Source organism: Lepisosteus oculatus, chromosome 11 (assembly GCF_040954835.1).
Source record: "Lepisosteus oculatus isolate fLepOcu1 chromosome 11, fLepOcu1.hap2, whole genome shotgun sequence".
Taxonomy (NCBI): Eukaryota; Metazoa; Chordata; class Actinopteri; order Semionotiformes; family Lepisosteidae; genus Lepisosteus; species Lepisosteus oculatus.
In genome coordinates this window covers 28,280,805-28,295,627 of record NC_090706.1, presented here as the reverse complement: position 1 = coordinate 28,295,627, position 14,823 = coordinate 28,280,805, and the positions used below count along the sequence as shown (strand labels likewise).

Here is a 14,823-nt window from a genome sequence, read left to right as displayed (position 1 = left end):
CAAATCACAGGCATAAACATACGAAAATCACCACTCACGGGGCAAGTGTGTGTTAAGATAACTAATATCCTTTTCTTATTTACCCGCTCGGTGTTGTTTTAGCGCTGAGGAGGATGCTTTGCTACAGAACGTTACTGCCCAGCTCGAGAATGGTGGGAAAGCAGTCTGAGTGACGCTCTAATGGAATAAGCGCAGAACAATTAGGCATCTGACAGCGTTACCATTACTCCCCACAAACGACCCTGGAAGGAAATGATAGGGCTGAAAACATGTTTCCAATTAGGGCCGAGCGACAGAGGAGTCGTCCTCTGGCTGTGGAATGTTTATCTGGTGTCTCAGCGAGCAGGAGCCAGCTAGCCGATCCCGGGCTGCTCCGGTATCGATCGGCCAGCCTTAATGAACACATCCCCTGCCTTTCTTGCCGCCTCTGCGTGCCGCCCCGCGACGTTTCCAGGCTCACTCCAGGTGCTGGAATCGCATCCCCGTGGCGGGGTGTGTGCAGGGCCCACTTCCAACAATGTTTTTTTCCTTCTTTAATTGGAAAAAAATATTAATGGGCCTCATATCCGCCACCCCACCTCTCCGCACGCACGCACGCACACACACACACAGGGTGTGCTTTAACAAGTGAGGCTGTCCGTCGCCTCTCCACAGCCTGTTGAATTACCCCCCGATACTTGGGGGGGGCATTTTGTTACCTTCAAGGGTGTTAAATTCCGTAAGCCGTAATTTAAAAAAAAAAGTCAGGTTGCTGTCGCAGGGTTTTTTCAAGCTCCACGTCTGTAAATGTACAAGGTTTTCTCAGCCGTTGAATTCTGGTGTCATCCAATTCAAACAGAGCCATCAGTCTGAATGATTCGTCTGCCCCCTGAATGTTTGGTTTTTAATCAGCGCAGACACCCGTCCAGATCCTAGTTGTGTATTTCAGTGGAGCTCTTTGGTTTGATAGGTTATCAGGTTATTGCTTGCTTGTGTGGGGATTCAAACAATTTCCCTAACTAGAAACTCAAAAACATAAATATACTTTCTACGTATTATTTGTAGAAGCTCAAAAAGCTGTAAAATCACGTAGCAAAATAATCAGATAAGTTACAATAATAAAGCTAAATAACACCTCAAAAGATGGAGTGAAAAGGTGGGATTTTCTGAAGGTTTTTCTAAATGTTCATAGTCGCACAGTCTCTTAATGAATTTGGACAGATATACAACAGCAAAGCTGTCTATATACGGTAGTTATAAAAAAGTCATAAATGTGTATGAGAAGTGCTTTAGTTGCATCATCTACAAAATCTGCACTATACAGAACAAATAGATCAAAAATAGTCTGGGTAATTGTCATTCAGATGTCTGTGGGGCTGATATTAAAAGTGTTTATTTTTCCATCTCGACAAGTTAATTACAGATGTTTGTTTTCTTTGTTGATGTCAAGTATTCGTTCGTGGAGACGGAGTGTTAAACAGCAATAATGATTCAGACACGGTGGAATGTGGTGGACAGAGGAGTCAGGGGAGATGTGAGAGGAGCTGAAGGAAAGGAGAGGAGAACCTAGGGACAGGGTTTGGAGAACCATCATGTTGTCCAGGACCAGGGGACACAGCAAATGAGCAAACACTTAATTAACAAAGACAAATGAGTACTTGGAATGACGACCTGCGTTATATTATGCCGACTAATCCATTAGGGTTTCAGAAGAGGCTGCTTCAGGACATTCCAAGATCAATACTCTTACTGAGTTAGTCACTCCTGTCAGGACAAAGACTTCCTTTGCAATGGTTGGAGCCATTTCAGCTTTTACAGACGTACGAGCTCCTAAACAAACCGCGACAATGAAGCGACAGAGCTGTGTTTCCGATATTTTATTTCGAATGTATATAATTTTAACCTCACTTTGTGCCTTTCTGCCCGTTTATGTAAAACAGGGCAGTAATCCCAGCACAGTGTGGTGTTTTCCCCCTCGTGCACATGCTTGTGGAACCTGGGTGGGCCCTGACCGCTCCCCTCTCTCTCTCCCTCTCCTGCAGCTCATCACCCCTCATGCCATCCGAGTGCAGACGCCCCCCAGACACATCCCAGGGGTGGTGGAAGTCACCCTGTCCTACAAGTCCAAGCAGTTCTGCAAGGGGACTCCCGGGCGGTTCATCTACACAGGTGTGGTAAAAATGCTCCTGCCAGGGAGTTACCCTGGCAATGCTGTTAACACAGACAGACACATATACGCACATAGGCCTAACATGTACCTACTGTACACATGCACACACCTGTACTGTTCTGTACATATACACATGAATACACTGTACGAATTCATACGCACATACATATGCGTTTACATATGTTAACATGCTGTCAGTCTTGGAGCAAAAGTGGTGTTTAAAAGGGTATTCTTAATCTGTATGTATTTCACCCCTTTTAATAGTTTTAAGCCCTCACATGTAGAGTTATTCGGCATTGTGTATGTGTGCGTGTGTGCTGAACTGTGGAGAGGACCTGACCGGCTCGCGTCTAAAGCAGTGTGAGGCTTGTGAGAGCGTGATTCACGCACTGTGTTTGAAGAGGAGGGGAGGAGGGGACAGGAGGTAGGGGGAATGGGGATTAGTCCCTAACACGTAGTACGACACGTAGCCGCGTTCGGAAGGCGTGGGGCTTGGACACCTCTGTACTTCACCGCTGTAATAATGAGGGTCCCGGCTGCAGCCTGCGGGCTCAGCGTTGACTGGTAACATGAATCCGCGCACGGCGCTGGCCTGCACAGCTCCCTCCCCAGCACACAGAGCTGCACGGCCACGCTGGAATTCCACCTATTTCCTTTAGGCCGAGGTTAATGCGACTCGCTGGGCTCTCACAAGCAGCAACATCCTGTATAGCACAGAGATAAGGGTAATGCGAAATTCATCTTTCTTTATGGAGGGAGGGGGGGTGGAGGCATAAGACATTAGGTCCACGGTCAGCCGGGGTGGAACAGTAGGAAGTAAGACAGAGAGAGAGGGCGAGCCAGCCTTGCCGATGGAGACCGCGGTGTCTTCTCCTGCTGGTGCCTTGTGTGAGACCGGCTGAGATCCACAGCGTATGTCCACGCAACTCCCCCCCCGGTCCATCACAGGTACCCACCCCCCCCCAATAATGCCGGTGCTCATTTATACAGCTGGATGGGCTGGAGCGACAGAAGTAAAGCACCTCACTCAAGGCACAACAGCAGTGTCTGCAGCACTCCCCACGTAACTGGTGGGCTCGAACCCACAGCCCACCAGTTATGAGACCAGAGACTTACTCCCTACAGTCCGCTATATGTCCCCTCTTCCCCTGCCTGTGGCCCATCAGTAAAAGAATGGAGAGGAGGTCAAAGTCCCTGGTCCTGGCCCTGCCTGTGTGTAGTGCTGCTGTAGTCAGCTCCCACATCCCTGGCCAGGTGCTGTAGGTAGAAGTGGCCTGCACTGTGCAGCCATGGGGGGCGTTGCTGGGGTGGCTGTAAGAAGCCTTCAGTCGGACAGGGCCGATCTAGAAAGGAAGCGCGGGAGAAACATTGTTTCCCGGGAAATGTACCTCTACTAGATATCTGCAAAGGAGAAGTTCTGTTCCGTTTGCCGTTCTTATTCCCAACGAAACAAGCAGGCAGATGGATGGATGGATGGCAGAGAAGTAAAGACAATTTGCTGAACACTGACGGGAGGAACTGCAGCTGAGAAATGCATAAATCAGAATGAGTCAAGTATACTTCCGGGACTCCGTCTTTACAGCTTGTGACGAGAGTAAGGGGACAGGGAAGCCAAATGGATGCAAATATTGGTTCAGGATTAGAGCAGAATTGGCTCAATTAGAATGACGATTGTACCTTCTAATGCTTGAAAATAGGGTCACCATTTAACCAGGGGAAAAAAAAAATCATTGCCTGGAAGGCCACCATCTTGAAGCTATTACAAAAGAAATTTGGATCTCCCTCCAAAAAGCACAGCGCAAACACAGTCACATACACCCAGATACATGTATATACAGCAATTAACACACACACGCACACACACAGGCCTAGACACACACCCGCTTGGCAAACCAAAGACAGGGTGGGGATTGGGTCCGCTTTGGGCTCACAACTTTGTTTCACCTAATAGAAAATCTGAAGAACAGCCCTGGAGGAAGAATTTGTTTGTAATAAGTTCATTTCTACATAATGGAGGAAAGTAGCTGCAAACCATTTCACCAAGGTCTCACACTGAGCCGAAGAAATCCCACACCAATTTAAGAAGCTCTGTAATGAGCCTGAGCTCTTTTTTTTTCCAAGAGGACGACAAAACAGAGAAATGAGAGCCAAGAAAGAAAGCGGAATAAAAGCTGTGTTCTGTAGCAATTCCCACGTTTTTCCTGGCAGCTCCGGACTCCGGGAAACAACGAGTGTTTAATAATAGCCGATATTATTTTCCGTTCCTGTGTAGATGGTTTACTTTTCAAGGTTTTGACGCGGATAAACAAATTGTACAGTGCTAGTCAGGGGTGGGGGACAGGGGTGGATCTTCTGGGATTATCCTGCTTGTCAAATGCCCCACAAACCCCTCCTCAGGTGTGGAGCTGGGTAAACAGGCCTGGTACTGAACATAAGAACATGGGGTTCTGTGAAGAGCTGTTTGATTGCTGTTCCGTGATTGATCTCATCCAGCTGATTTTTTAAGGAAGCTTGGGTGTTACCTGTGATAGATTGTTCCACACTCCCACCACTGTTTGTGTAAACACGTGCCTCCTGATCTCAGTTATAAGTGCACTTTTCTGTTGTTTCCATGTGTGCCCTCTGGTTCATGATTCTTTGTCGATGTCTTTGAAAACGTTGAATGCTTTGAACATGAGCCCTGAATGGTGTAGTACGTTCCTGCAAGCTTGGGATCTAAGCTTTAAGTATCTAGTCTTTGTTTTCAAGACTTATTCTAGAGCAGTGATATCTTGTTTGCATCTTGTTTGCATCTCAGAGACTATAATTTACAAATACTAATTGTTTAGCGTGAAAAGCATCCCACTTTTGACCCTACAACTGTATAGCCCCAGCTCAGTCTGGTATGGAAAGGCAGAGAGATCTGTTTCACGGCACATATATTTACTGTATATGTGTTATATATATTTATTATAAGTGCAAGAGCACTGTGTTTTTGCTGATTCTCCATGGTTGTACCACGCTGTCCTTTGCCACACTTTCTGAATTAAGGGGAGCAGGGAGGACAGACTGTACAAGACCAGACTGAAATCACCAAGATTAACACTCCTCCCCTTCATAACAGTGCCATGCGATCAACCCTTGTCCTGAAAGATAATCCTGTCAGATGGAAAGCAGGCCTGGATATCCGGCCTGCCCAGCCCTACCATGTTGGGATAACTAGTTTAAGTCCTAGTTACAATGATAAACCACTCCAGGCTGCAAGGTGGCAACGCTGCTCTGTGCTTTATTTTGTTTTTTTTTTTACAGCGAAAACACTGTGCTTCACTTCACTTTGCTTTTTCTGTGATATGCCTCTATAGAACCGTGAGGAGTTTCTTTTTATGAGGTTGTGTGTACAAAAAACATGCTGTCTCGCTGAATACCAGCTCATTATCCACAAAGGCCTTTCTCCGTTTTGTCTTTTATTCGTCAGACACTCGGAAGTCCCATTTTTGTAGAGGCTTTAAAGCTCTTTTTCTGTTTTTGTTTCTAAATGCGGGTTAGGCCTGCTTGACAAAGTGTCCTGTTACCCCAGTTATAATCTAACCCCCCCCCACCTTCCTAAACTCTTTTAATTGGCAAGCATTTTGGTGGTCAGGTCTCATTACGAAGAAATTATTTTTAATCATCATTTGGAGAAAGCTCCCTCCAGGCTACCTGGGCTGGAAATGGCTTCGTCTGGCCGCTAAGTGCTTTCCGAAGCAGGGGGAGGTGACCTTTGACATGCTCTTTTGGCAATTTCTTCAACATGTGAATTACGAAACCTAATCCTGGCGGCGCTTACCTCACCAGAGTCAAGGTCACGTTCTCCCTCTAGGTCAGAGCGCGACTTGCTCACCATGTGTGTCAGCCTTCCCCTGGAAAACAGAGCCTTCCCCACGCCGAGGGAGACAGATTGATAAGAAATTAATGAAATACATTTCTGAGGTCGCTTTCACCTTTAAGGGTTTTTCTCTCTCGTAAAAAAAAACCTAAGGAGGCAGGAAAAAGAGAAAAAAAAAACTGCTGACATATGGCTCAGCCACGAGAGTGGTTTAGTGATCCCTTTCACACCGTAGAAATACCAGCTCTGCAACTGCCCGGGCTGCAACGTCTCCAGCTGATGGCTGGAATACCGACTCCTTCCATCCGCTTTTGTTCGTTTGCTTTTGTCTGCGAGCGGGTGTGTTTGCAAGCCGGGGTCCTCCTCCTGCAAGTTAATCCCTGCAGACGGCAAGCAGGCCTGGAGTCCGACGGGCTGGCCCAGCCCGAGCCTGCTGGTCTGGCAGGAGCAGCGCGGTCTTTTTGGTTTATTGTGGGGATTTGGCGGCGGGTATCGGCCACTCCGCGGCCACATGGCTGGACCGGTAGGGACCAGTAGACTGTGCGATGGAGAGCCCGTTGGAACAGGTGGCAGATGGTGGCCTTTTCCGCACATTAGCTTGAGGCCATTCCCCGTACCCCTACGGGCGCCGTTCGAACTCGCGCTCCTCGGAACGGCTTTCTCCCTACTTCCTTTTCCCCCGCGAGTCCGCGGGTTTCCTGTTTGCGCGTGCTGGCGGTCGGCGGGCGGGTCAGGATACGGCCATTGCCTTCCCTTGCCCGGTCCTGGTGGCAGCAGGGTCCGCTGGGATCCGCCTAGCCATGGAGACGTGGGTGCGGGAGTCCGTGCCACACTGTTCTGTGCCGGCTCCAGCTCCAGTTGGCATCTTTCAGGGTCCAGTTGCCAGTGAGCTCTAATCAAAGACAATTGGCAGTAGCCCGTGGCAGCTGGCAGTGGCATTAGGCGAGGGCAGCTGGCGCAGCTCAGCAACTGCTGTTAAAAACATACAATGGCTCCGAAACCCAATTAAATCAATCCAGCGCCAGGGTGAGCGCTTCGGATCACGACACAGCCTGGCACACATCAGCTGGCCACTGGGAAGGAGAGCAGAGAGGCGGAGGCGGGTCTGGTCAGAATGAACAGAAGAAAAAGGCTAGTTAAGAGGAAGAACTCCCTTTCGTTCTCCCCGTCATCTGTCTGTCGATTTTATTCCGTCCTTTCAGTCCCTCTTTAGTTAACTTACTGTATTATAAATCAGGAGAGTGCTCTCTGCTGCTCCTGTTTCCTCCTGACCTCACTGTCCTCCTGCGAAACTGTCGCCCATTATCTTTGATCTCAAGAATTGATCATTTCTTATATTTCTAAATGGTAATGATATTACCGGAGCTGCAGTAATAACCAGTGCCGAGGAATGTGAGCACATTATTTCTTCTCTCTTTGTGAAGTTTCCCTTAACAAAAGCTGAGGGCAAGCCTGATCCAGTACAACCAAATTAACAGTCAAGCAAACAGCATCCTTTTAAATGAGGGTGATAAATACAATGCGCTGGTACAGTTATTTTCCTGTGACATGCTCTGGACTCACCCCTTCAAGGTTGTGGGTTCGAATCCCAGCGGCTGTTCTCTAGGTACTGCAGCGTCGCTGATCCAGTAAAATACTCAGATTTCTCTTCAGGTGAAACCACCCACCCAAGTTAGTAATTCATTAATGGGTTTTGTTCATCGTGCTGAGTAGAATTTCTGCAGTGCACTGCTAGGTTGAGCCCCTTTCTAAATAGTCCATCCATTTTCTAACCACTTCATCCAGTACATATTCATGGGGGACATCAAAGAGTATCCCAGTAAGCAATGGGTGCAAGATAGGATACCCCCTGAGAGGACATTGGTCCATTGCAGGGAACACATACTCACACCAGGGCCAACTTCTCTGGGCTGTGTTACTGATTACTGATATACAGATGCCATCCTCGGTCTTCCAAGAGGCTTCGTGGATCTAAAGAATGTGGCAAAAAAAAATATTCTGACTTCCTGCTAAAGGGGCCAGACTTTCATTAAGATCCTGTTACAGAAGTAAAAGCTCCCAAAGGCTGCAACACCAATTAAATGTGACTTGGAGTGATCTGCTAAAGATGGTTTGCTGGCCGTACAGATGCTCTTATTGGGTGAACGTTACAATATTTGTCATTAAGTAAGCCGGGACTTTGAGCAAACAAAATAAATAAGAGCTACAATTCCGTCTTTCGGTTCTTCCGTTTTCAGTGTCTTTCAGATATCAGTTGTTTTCTGTAGCACATATGCACAGTACAATTGGAGCAACTTTGAATTACTGCACACATTTGTTGTGGCAAATCAAATGAAAGGAGATCCTTAAAGCAGAGCTAACACTTTACTTCGCTAAAAGTAAGTTAATACTCGTGGACTGAAGTTCTGGTGAAGCTGTAGCTAGTGTGTCTCACTTGACAGTAGCTGTTAGGTAGTAATGGTTGTGACTGTGTTGTGCTGGTTGTGCTCTGGTAATATCTTCATCAGCAGTGATGAAGAGCAGTCAGGCCGCTGGGCTCAGAACTGGATTGCTGCAGGTTCAAATCCCAGGAGGGGCACAGCTTTGTCAGCCTTACCAAGGGACGTCACCCCAAAATGCCCGGTTGTATAAATGGGCATAAAATCACATTAGCTGTGTAAAAAAAAGGTGATTTTTGTGTTTGAGTCTGAGTCTTGATGTAACAGTGATGGCTTGTAGTGGGCTTCTAGGAAACGTATAGTGCAGTCCCCCTAAACAAGCAAGCGGATGGGAAGAGGAGAGGCGTTTCTACAGTATGCGACCCACATTCTGCTCCCTGCCCCTCCTCGCAGCACCGCGCCATTAGTGAAGCAAGCCCCGGCTCAATTAGGGGCTTATCATCCCAGGCAATTAAGTAAGCTGCTCTTGGGACAGTATATAACCCACATGCCAGTGTGCTGATAATAAGACATCCAAGGCTGCACAGATATTTGGCAGGTCCGCGTCCGTCTTTGACGCATTTATTTTCACTCTCTCGGTCTGCTGCCGCATTTCCAAGTTTGGTCGTGGATTACCTGCAGTGGATGGCTGCTCACATCATTTATTAGACTCACTGTCCTGACATATTTTACATGAACCAGAGTTATAATGCGATCTGCCAATGAAAGCCTTAAAGACCTTTGTGGTTCCAAGAGATTGGAGGCCGTGATAAATGGGCTCCCGAGTTCAGTAGTCAATTTGTCCCTGTTCTGAATTCAGCCTTCTCCTCTTAGTGATACAGGGCTGCAGCCAATATTAAAAGACTCTGTTGGATCAAATTATAGGTATTTTCGCTTATGTCTGCGCCCTGATTAAGTATTTATGAAATACTGTTCACTGTTGAAGAGTGTCTGTGCTGGAAAGGATTAGAGAAGCCCAGCGGTCTGCAACACTGTAACCATTTCTGTACTGTCTTTTTTTATTCTGATTCTTAAGGCACGCTAGCTGAAACCTCAGAGTGGAAAAGGACATTGCCAGTGAATATTCAGGCTCTGCGGGTGCTGTGACATAATCACTCACCCCTTTCCTTCCTCCTGTTTTGAGTCAACCTCCTGCTAAACTGTTTGGTGGCCTTCATTGCCTGACTTTTTCTGATTACTGACAGGAGAATTGGGAGAGGTGAACGTTCACAAAAATAACAAACAACAGCCTGAAACAACGTTCATAACAAAAACTTGTTTCCCTTTTTGAAAAATACTCACTTTGCCACGTGGTGCGTCGTGCTGGACAGATTCTTCCAGAACGAGGTGTGGCAGTTTTGTCATTTTGTGTTGAGAAGTCTAGAAATTTACAAGAACTGGTAAGTCATACCATTGTGATCAGAGGTGTGAGAAAAAATCCTAATGCCTTTGCAGGTAAAACATACAGATAAAAAATATTAAATTAGTGGGGTTTTTTTTTATTCTAGAAATCCTGCAAATCTCAAAGCGTACTGTCGTAAGAGTCTCTTGGCAGCTGAATCGTATGTCTGTGTCAGACAATACAGTAACAACAGCAGTTATGAGGGCTCCCTAATTAATGGATTAAGTTAGATGTTTCAGGACACCTGTTCTGAAACATGTACTGTAGTGCTTGTTTCGTGACCAACTGAGGTCCGCACAAAGAGGAAGGCACAGATGCAGCCATTGAAAGAGATCTCCAAGTTAGTTTTTTCGATTTCAGATTTGATTCGCCCATCAGATAAGATTGTGTTGAGTAAAACCACGTCGGTCATCTTCGCCTGATTCTCATAGTGCATATTCTCACAGTGCCTGGGAAGGAGATTTAGATTTGAATCCACTTGTCATTGTCAACACCCAAATAAAGTTTATTTTCTTTTTAGATTTTGTAACCACAGGTGCATGGTACACAGACTCACAGTTTTGGCACCCAGAGTTTGACGTCTAGGATCTGTGTGGAGCTTGCATGGCATCCCTGTGTCTGTGTGGGTTTTCTCCGAATGTTTTACTTTCCTCCCGACCTGCAGAAGGTGTGCTGGCTGGGTTAGTTGATGATTTCTAAATTGCTCCCATGTGCCTGTGTCTGCCCTACAGTGAACGGACATCCCATCTGTGTTGTAGCCTCTGTTTGCTGCCATGCTTACTGGTAAGAAATGGCATTCTGGTAATGGCTGGATGGACTGTTATATGTTTCACCTGATGTTTCACAGTTATTCAGTTACATATACCTTCCAATTAATGTGCATACTTCTGTGTGTGGAGGGTCTGTTAGTATGCATGTACATGCATTCAGAGTCGTATACACATGTATAGGCAGAAGAAGCAGAGGACAGTCAAAACCGAAACAAGCCATCCGTTTTATATCTGTATCAATTTTTTTATGCGCGAGCAATGTCTTATTTAGCTTGTCGGATTTTCCAAATAAACGCAATCACGGGGTTTATGGAAAAATGGATAAAAATAAGATTGTAAGGTATTGATCCCCGCAGAGGTGGAGGGGGGAGGGCTGGAAAAAATAACAGGACTCATCTATAATAAGGAGAAAAATGAAGCAATAATTCAGGGCTATCGAGCGGCCTGCTGCTGATGGTATTGATTCGCGGCGCCCGCGTATGAGATCACACCTGAGCGAGACGGGCGGGGAGAAACGGGAAGGAGAAGAGCTGCAAGCGCTACATTCCTGCGCTCATTACTCTGCTGATATTATCGGCTCTTTACAAAAGCCCCAGAAGTGCTTGTTAAACTACTAGACTCAAAACCAATTACAAGGCACACCATTCAGCTCTCTGGGAGTGCGGCTGCACAGTCGCAGTCGAGCCCTTTCACCGGCGCAGGCAGCTAAAAACGGCAAACGCAGGACCCGGATCATCCCCCAGGCGTGCTGCTCCAACATGGGGGGGAAAAAAAGTTAAAACCGTGTAGCGGAGAGAGCCCCGCAGATCGCGTCGCAGTGAGTCTTCAGCCAGTCGGGAGGTAGACAGCTCCGCACGCTCTCGAACCCAGATAGTGCAAAGGTGTTTTTGTTTCGGTTCTTAATCAAAGTTCACACGGGAACCGTATTTTTGGGGGCAGTTTTGCGACTGCGACTGCCTCTTATGCCTCTCTGAAGGTGCCCTGTGTGAATCAAGGTTATTGGCAGGCAGTACACTGTGTCGCCTTTGTTGTAGAGCTTCTCAGCTGTTTGCGCTGTCTTTCATGGTTCAGTTTTGCCTTCTGTCGGAGGTGGGTTTTTTATTATCGCAATTGAGCTCAGAATTATGCTGACCCCCCCGATCCCTCTGCCCTGTGCACAGACAACTACTACCCCACCCCCAGTCCAGAATCCCCTCTCCCCGGTCATTATTGTGAAATATGAACCATCGAGGATGCTGGCTTCATGAAATTTCAATGAGCATTGATCCGTGTGATTGTAAGGAATCCTTCAAACAGTCGTTTCTACAGAGGAAAGAGGGGGGAAGGCATGTGGATTTCTCTTTGTATTTATTTAGATTTGAGCTGCGAGGTTTCTTAAGCTTAGGCTGGATTTGATTGTGAACATGCTTCCGTCTCTGGCACCAGCCTTAAACACACAGTGAAACCCCATGAACAAGGATTTCCATCTTTCCCTGTTTGAGCTGAAAAATTAAGGGGGGCAGGCCAGAATTCTGGAACTGGGGTGCATTAGTTTGTGTGATTCAGCAATCAATTTGGTTTTTTGTTTCCTGAAGGTACATCATATGCATGTTACTGAGTGTTGCAAACACTCCCTTTTTCTACGCCTTTCCTAACAAAGCCTATGCTTGCACAGAAAAAGGAGACAGCATGAAATCGAATACTGTGAACTGTACGTGGCCTTTCTGTAGTGCTCTTCGTGTTTTTGTTGTACTAAGTCTAGATGCGCCGAGTATCACCCTCAGAGGATCATGGCTCACTATGGTAATTAGCAAATAAGGCAAAGAATCTTAGAAGAAGTATTACGTCCAAGTGTATTGTGACAGTAGAGTACTAACGCACTATGTAAAGTGTGCAGTTATACAACACCTTAAAAATATCCTTTGGAGGGAGTGATGTGTGTCATCATTAAAAGTCATGTTGGTGTTCTGTAGATTCTTCAGAACACAAAACCAAGGACACAGGCAACACTCTAGAACCCCAGCTAGAATTCCTCCCAGTGCTTTAGGGTTCCACCCTGGATTCTTAAGAACACTGACCTGAGGTCAACCCAGAATTGACTGAGGAAAGTTCAGAGTTCTCGCTTCGGCCTACAGAGGGTGTTTCATGGGTTAAGGCACCTATAGATATATGGACAATATATGAATGTGGAAAAAGAAACCGCCAGACTTTTCACATCTAGAAGATAAGACTGGAGTTGTAAAGTTAATTGTCACCGGATAGTTACAGGTTATTAGAAAAGCATGTCTTCTGAAGTTATAAGAAAAGGGAGTGCTCAGCACTGACAGGATGGAGGAAACAAACCCTTTAGACTTGAACAGAGAGGAATACCAGGCAACTGGTTCCTCAGAGACATCGGCACAGTCAACCCTTCTTCGGAACAAACAGGGAAACCAGAGGACAAATAATGGAAACGACTGTGAAGTACGTTTAAATTCAGGAGGTGCTTCTTTCCCCAAAGGGTGGTGGGTGTGTGGAACAGGACACACAATCATGTTGTTGAAGCCAGAACCTTGGCTTCTTTCAAGAAATGGGTGGATGAGATCCTTGGATTAACTAATTACTGAGCAGGTCTGACGACAGTGAAGTTGTGTGTTAAAATTGTGTGGATGGTGCTGTGAGAATCTGTCCTTTTCCCTCCGGAATATTTTTTCCGGCTATTTTGGTCTGAAAACCATTAATGGAAGCCCGGAGAGACCCATAAACCACATTTTTCACTTAAGTTCCCCGATTTGAAATTAATGAGAGAAGACAATAATAAAACAGTTAAAAAAACAAATTCTGGTTGACTATAAATACCCCTCCTGCGGTTTAAGTAGTTCCACATTTGAAGAAAGTCGAAGCAGAGTTGTTGAAGGGGGTGCACAGCAGAAATTTCACTTCCCTATTTTTTTTCGGCCAGTTTAAAAATACGTATATTTTTATCTGTATACACTTGCCCACATGGAAATTAGTTTCGTTTTGCTCTCTTATTCAGAAATCAAATTACACAAGAAGGGGGTGATTCTTTGCATTGCAGAATGTCAAAAAAAGAGCACGAGGGCAGAGTTTTTTTTTCTTTTTTAAGTCGGTTCACTTTTTTTCTTAGAACCGCAAACAAATGAAACTATTATGGGTCTTCCTTTGGCGTTCTGACCCCGTTGGTGACACCTATCCCCGAGATGTCGAGCAGCCGTAATAGTCAGTGTAATACATCACTGATTCAAACTCACTTTCTGGGTTTAGTTAGTGGTTCGTGTGCCCTATTACATTATCTTTGAAAACGGAGAGGAGACACGAAGAGAAATCGGGTCTGATGCAGGTGACGCACGTGCTGGGTGAGAATGGCCACCCGGTAACCGAGGTGTCGTTGTGAGGCGAGGAGGCCGCGATGTCCCGGTGCTCAGGGCGTTGGCGAGGACGCGCTCTGGCTGCTGACGACGGGGGTCAGCTCCCGTCCCGTGGCCTTCCGCGTCCCGCCGCGCGTGTCATGGGCCGACCTGCGGATTTCCACGGCCCGTTCTCCGCGTTCGGGGGCCCCGGGAACTCGGTCGTACTCCCAGGCTGACAGCACGGCGCAGCGGCCTGGCGGTCGTGCTCGCGATGGGCCTTTGCTTTCCTCCTGCAGACCTTTCTCCAGCCGCAGTTGGGATCCTGCGCCTCCCCTGCTCAGGAGCCTTGGCAGACGCTTCTAACAGCAGACGTTTGTGGAAGACGAAACCGGCACTTCGGAAAAAAAAGGCTATTTCCCTGTGCCATCTTGTGGAAGAAAGGCCATGCGTTGGAGAATGCATTCCTGATTACTGTTTCTATAAACAGTGTATAATAGCGCACCCTGAGCAAAGTGCGTCCTTTCTGTGAATTGGGCTAAGCCCAGCAACAGAAAAAGGGAACAGTTCTTTTCAAAACAGGAGCCCGAGTCCAAGTCGAAGAGGTTTAAGTTACTGGAGGAAAGGGCATTCTGCCTGAGTGAGACTGTGCTTGCTCTGTTGGGTTCGTACAGTGGTGAGACCCATCACGCCGAACGGCAACGACAAAAAAGTCCCTCTAGCCCGAGTTAAAAACTTCCCTCCTCCTGCTCTCCCCAGTAAGTATATATTATCTGCTCGGCTGGTGAAAAGATTGTGCGGAATCTAAAAATCGATAGCAATAAGGGGAGTAAACAGATCCTGACATCTGCAAGAGCGGCCCAGTGTTTACACACTGACTGGAGCAATCCATCTCTATATCAGCACATTAACGGG

The 14,823-nt window shown here is 46.7% G+C and overlaps 1 protein-coding gene across 4 annotated transcripts in view; it reads left to right on the top strand.

Moving 5' to 3' along the window:
* ebf1a (EBF transcription factor 1a) overlaps nt 1-14,823 on the top strand; it is a 193,793-nt gene that overhangs the window by 135,382 nt on the left and 43,588 nt on the right. For all 4 annotated transcript variants that reach the window (XM_006631692.3, XM_006631691.3, XM_015349366.2 and 1 more), the window contains exon 10: nt 2,022-2,148. In XM_006631692.3, coding sequence (XP_006631755.1) covers nt 2,022-2,148 — 127 coding nt within the window. The remainder of the gene's footprint in view (nt 1-2,021; nt 2,149-14,823) is intronic.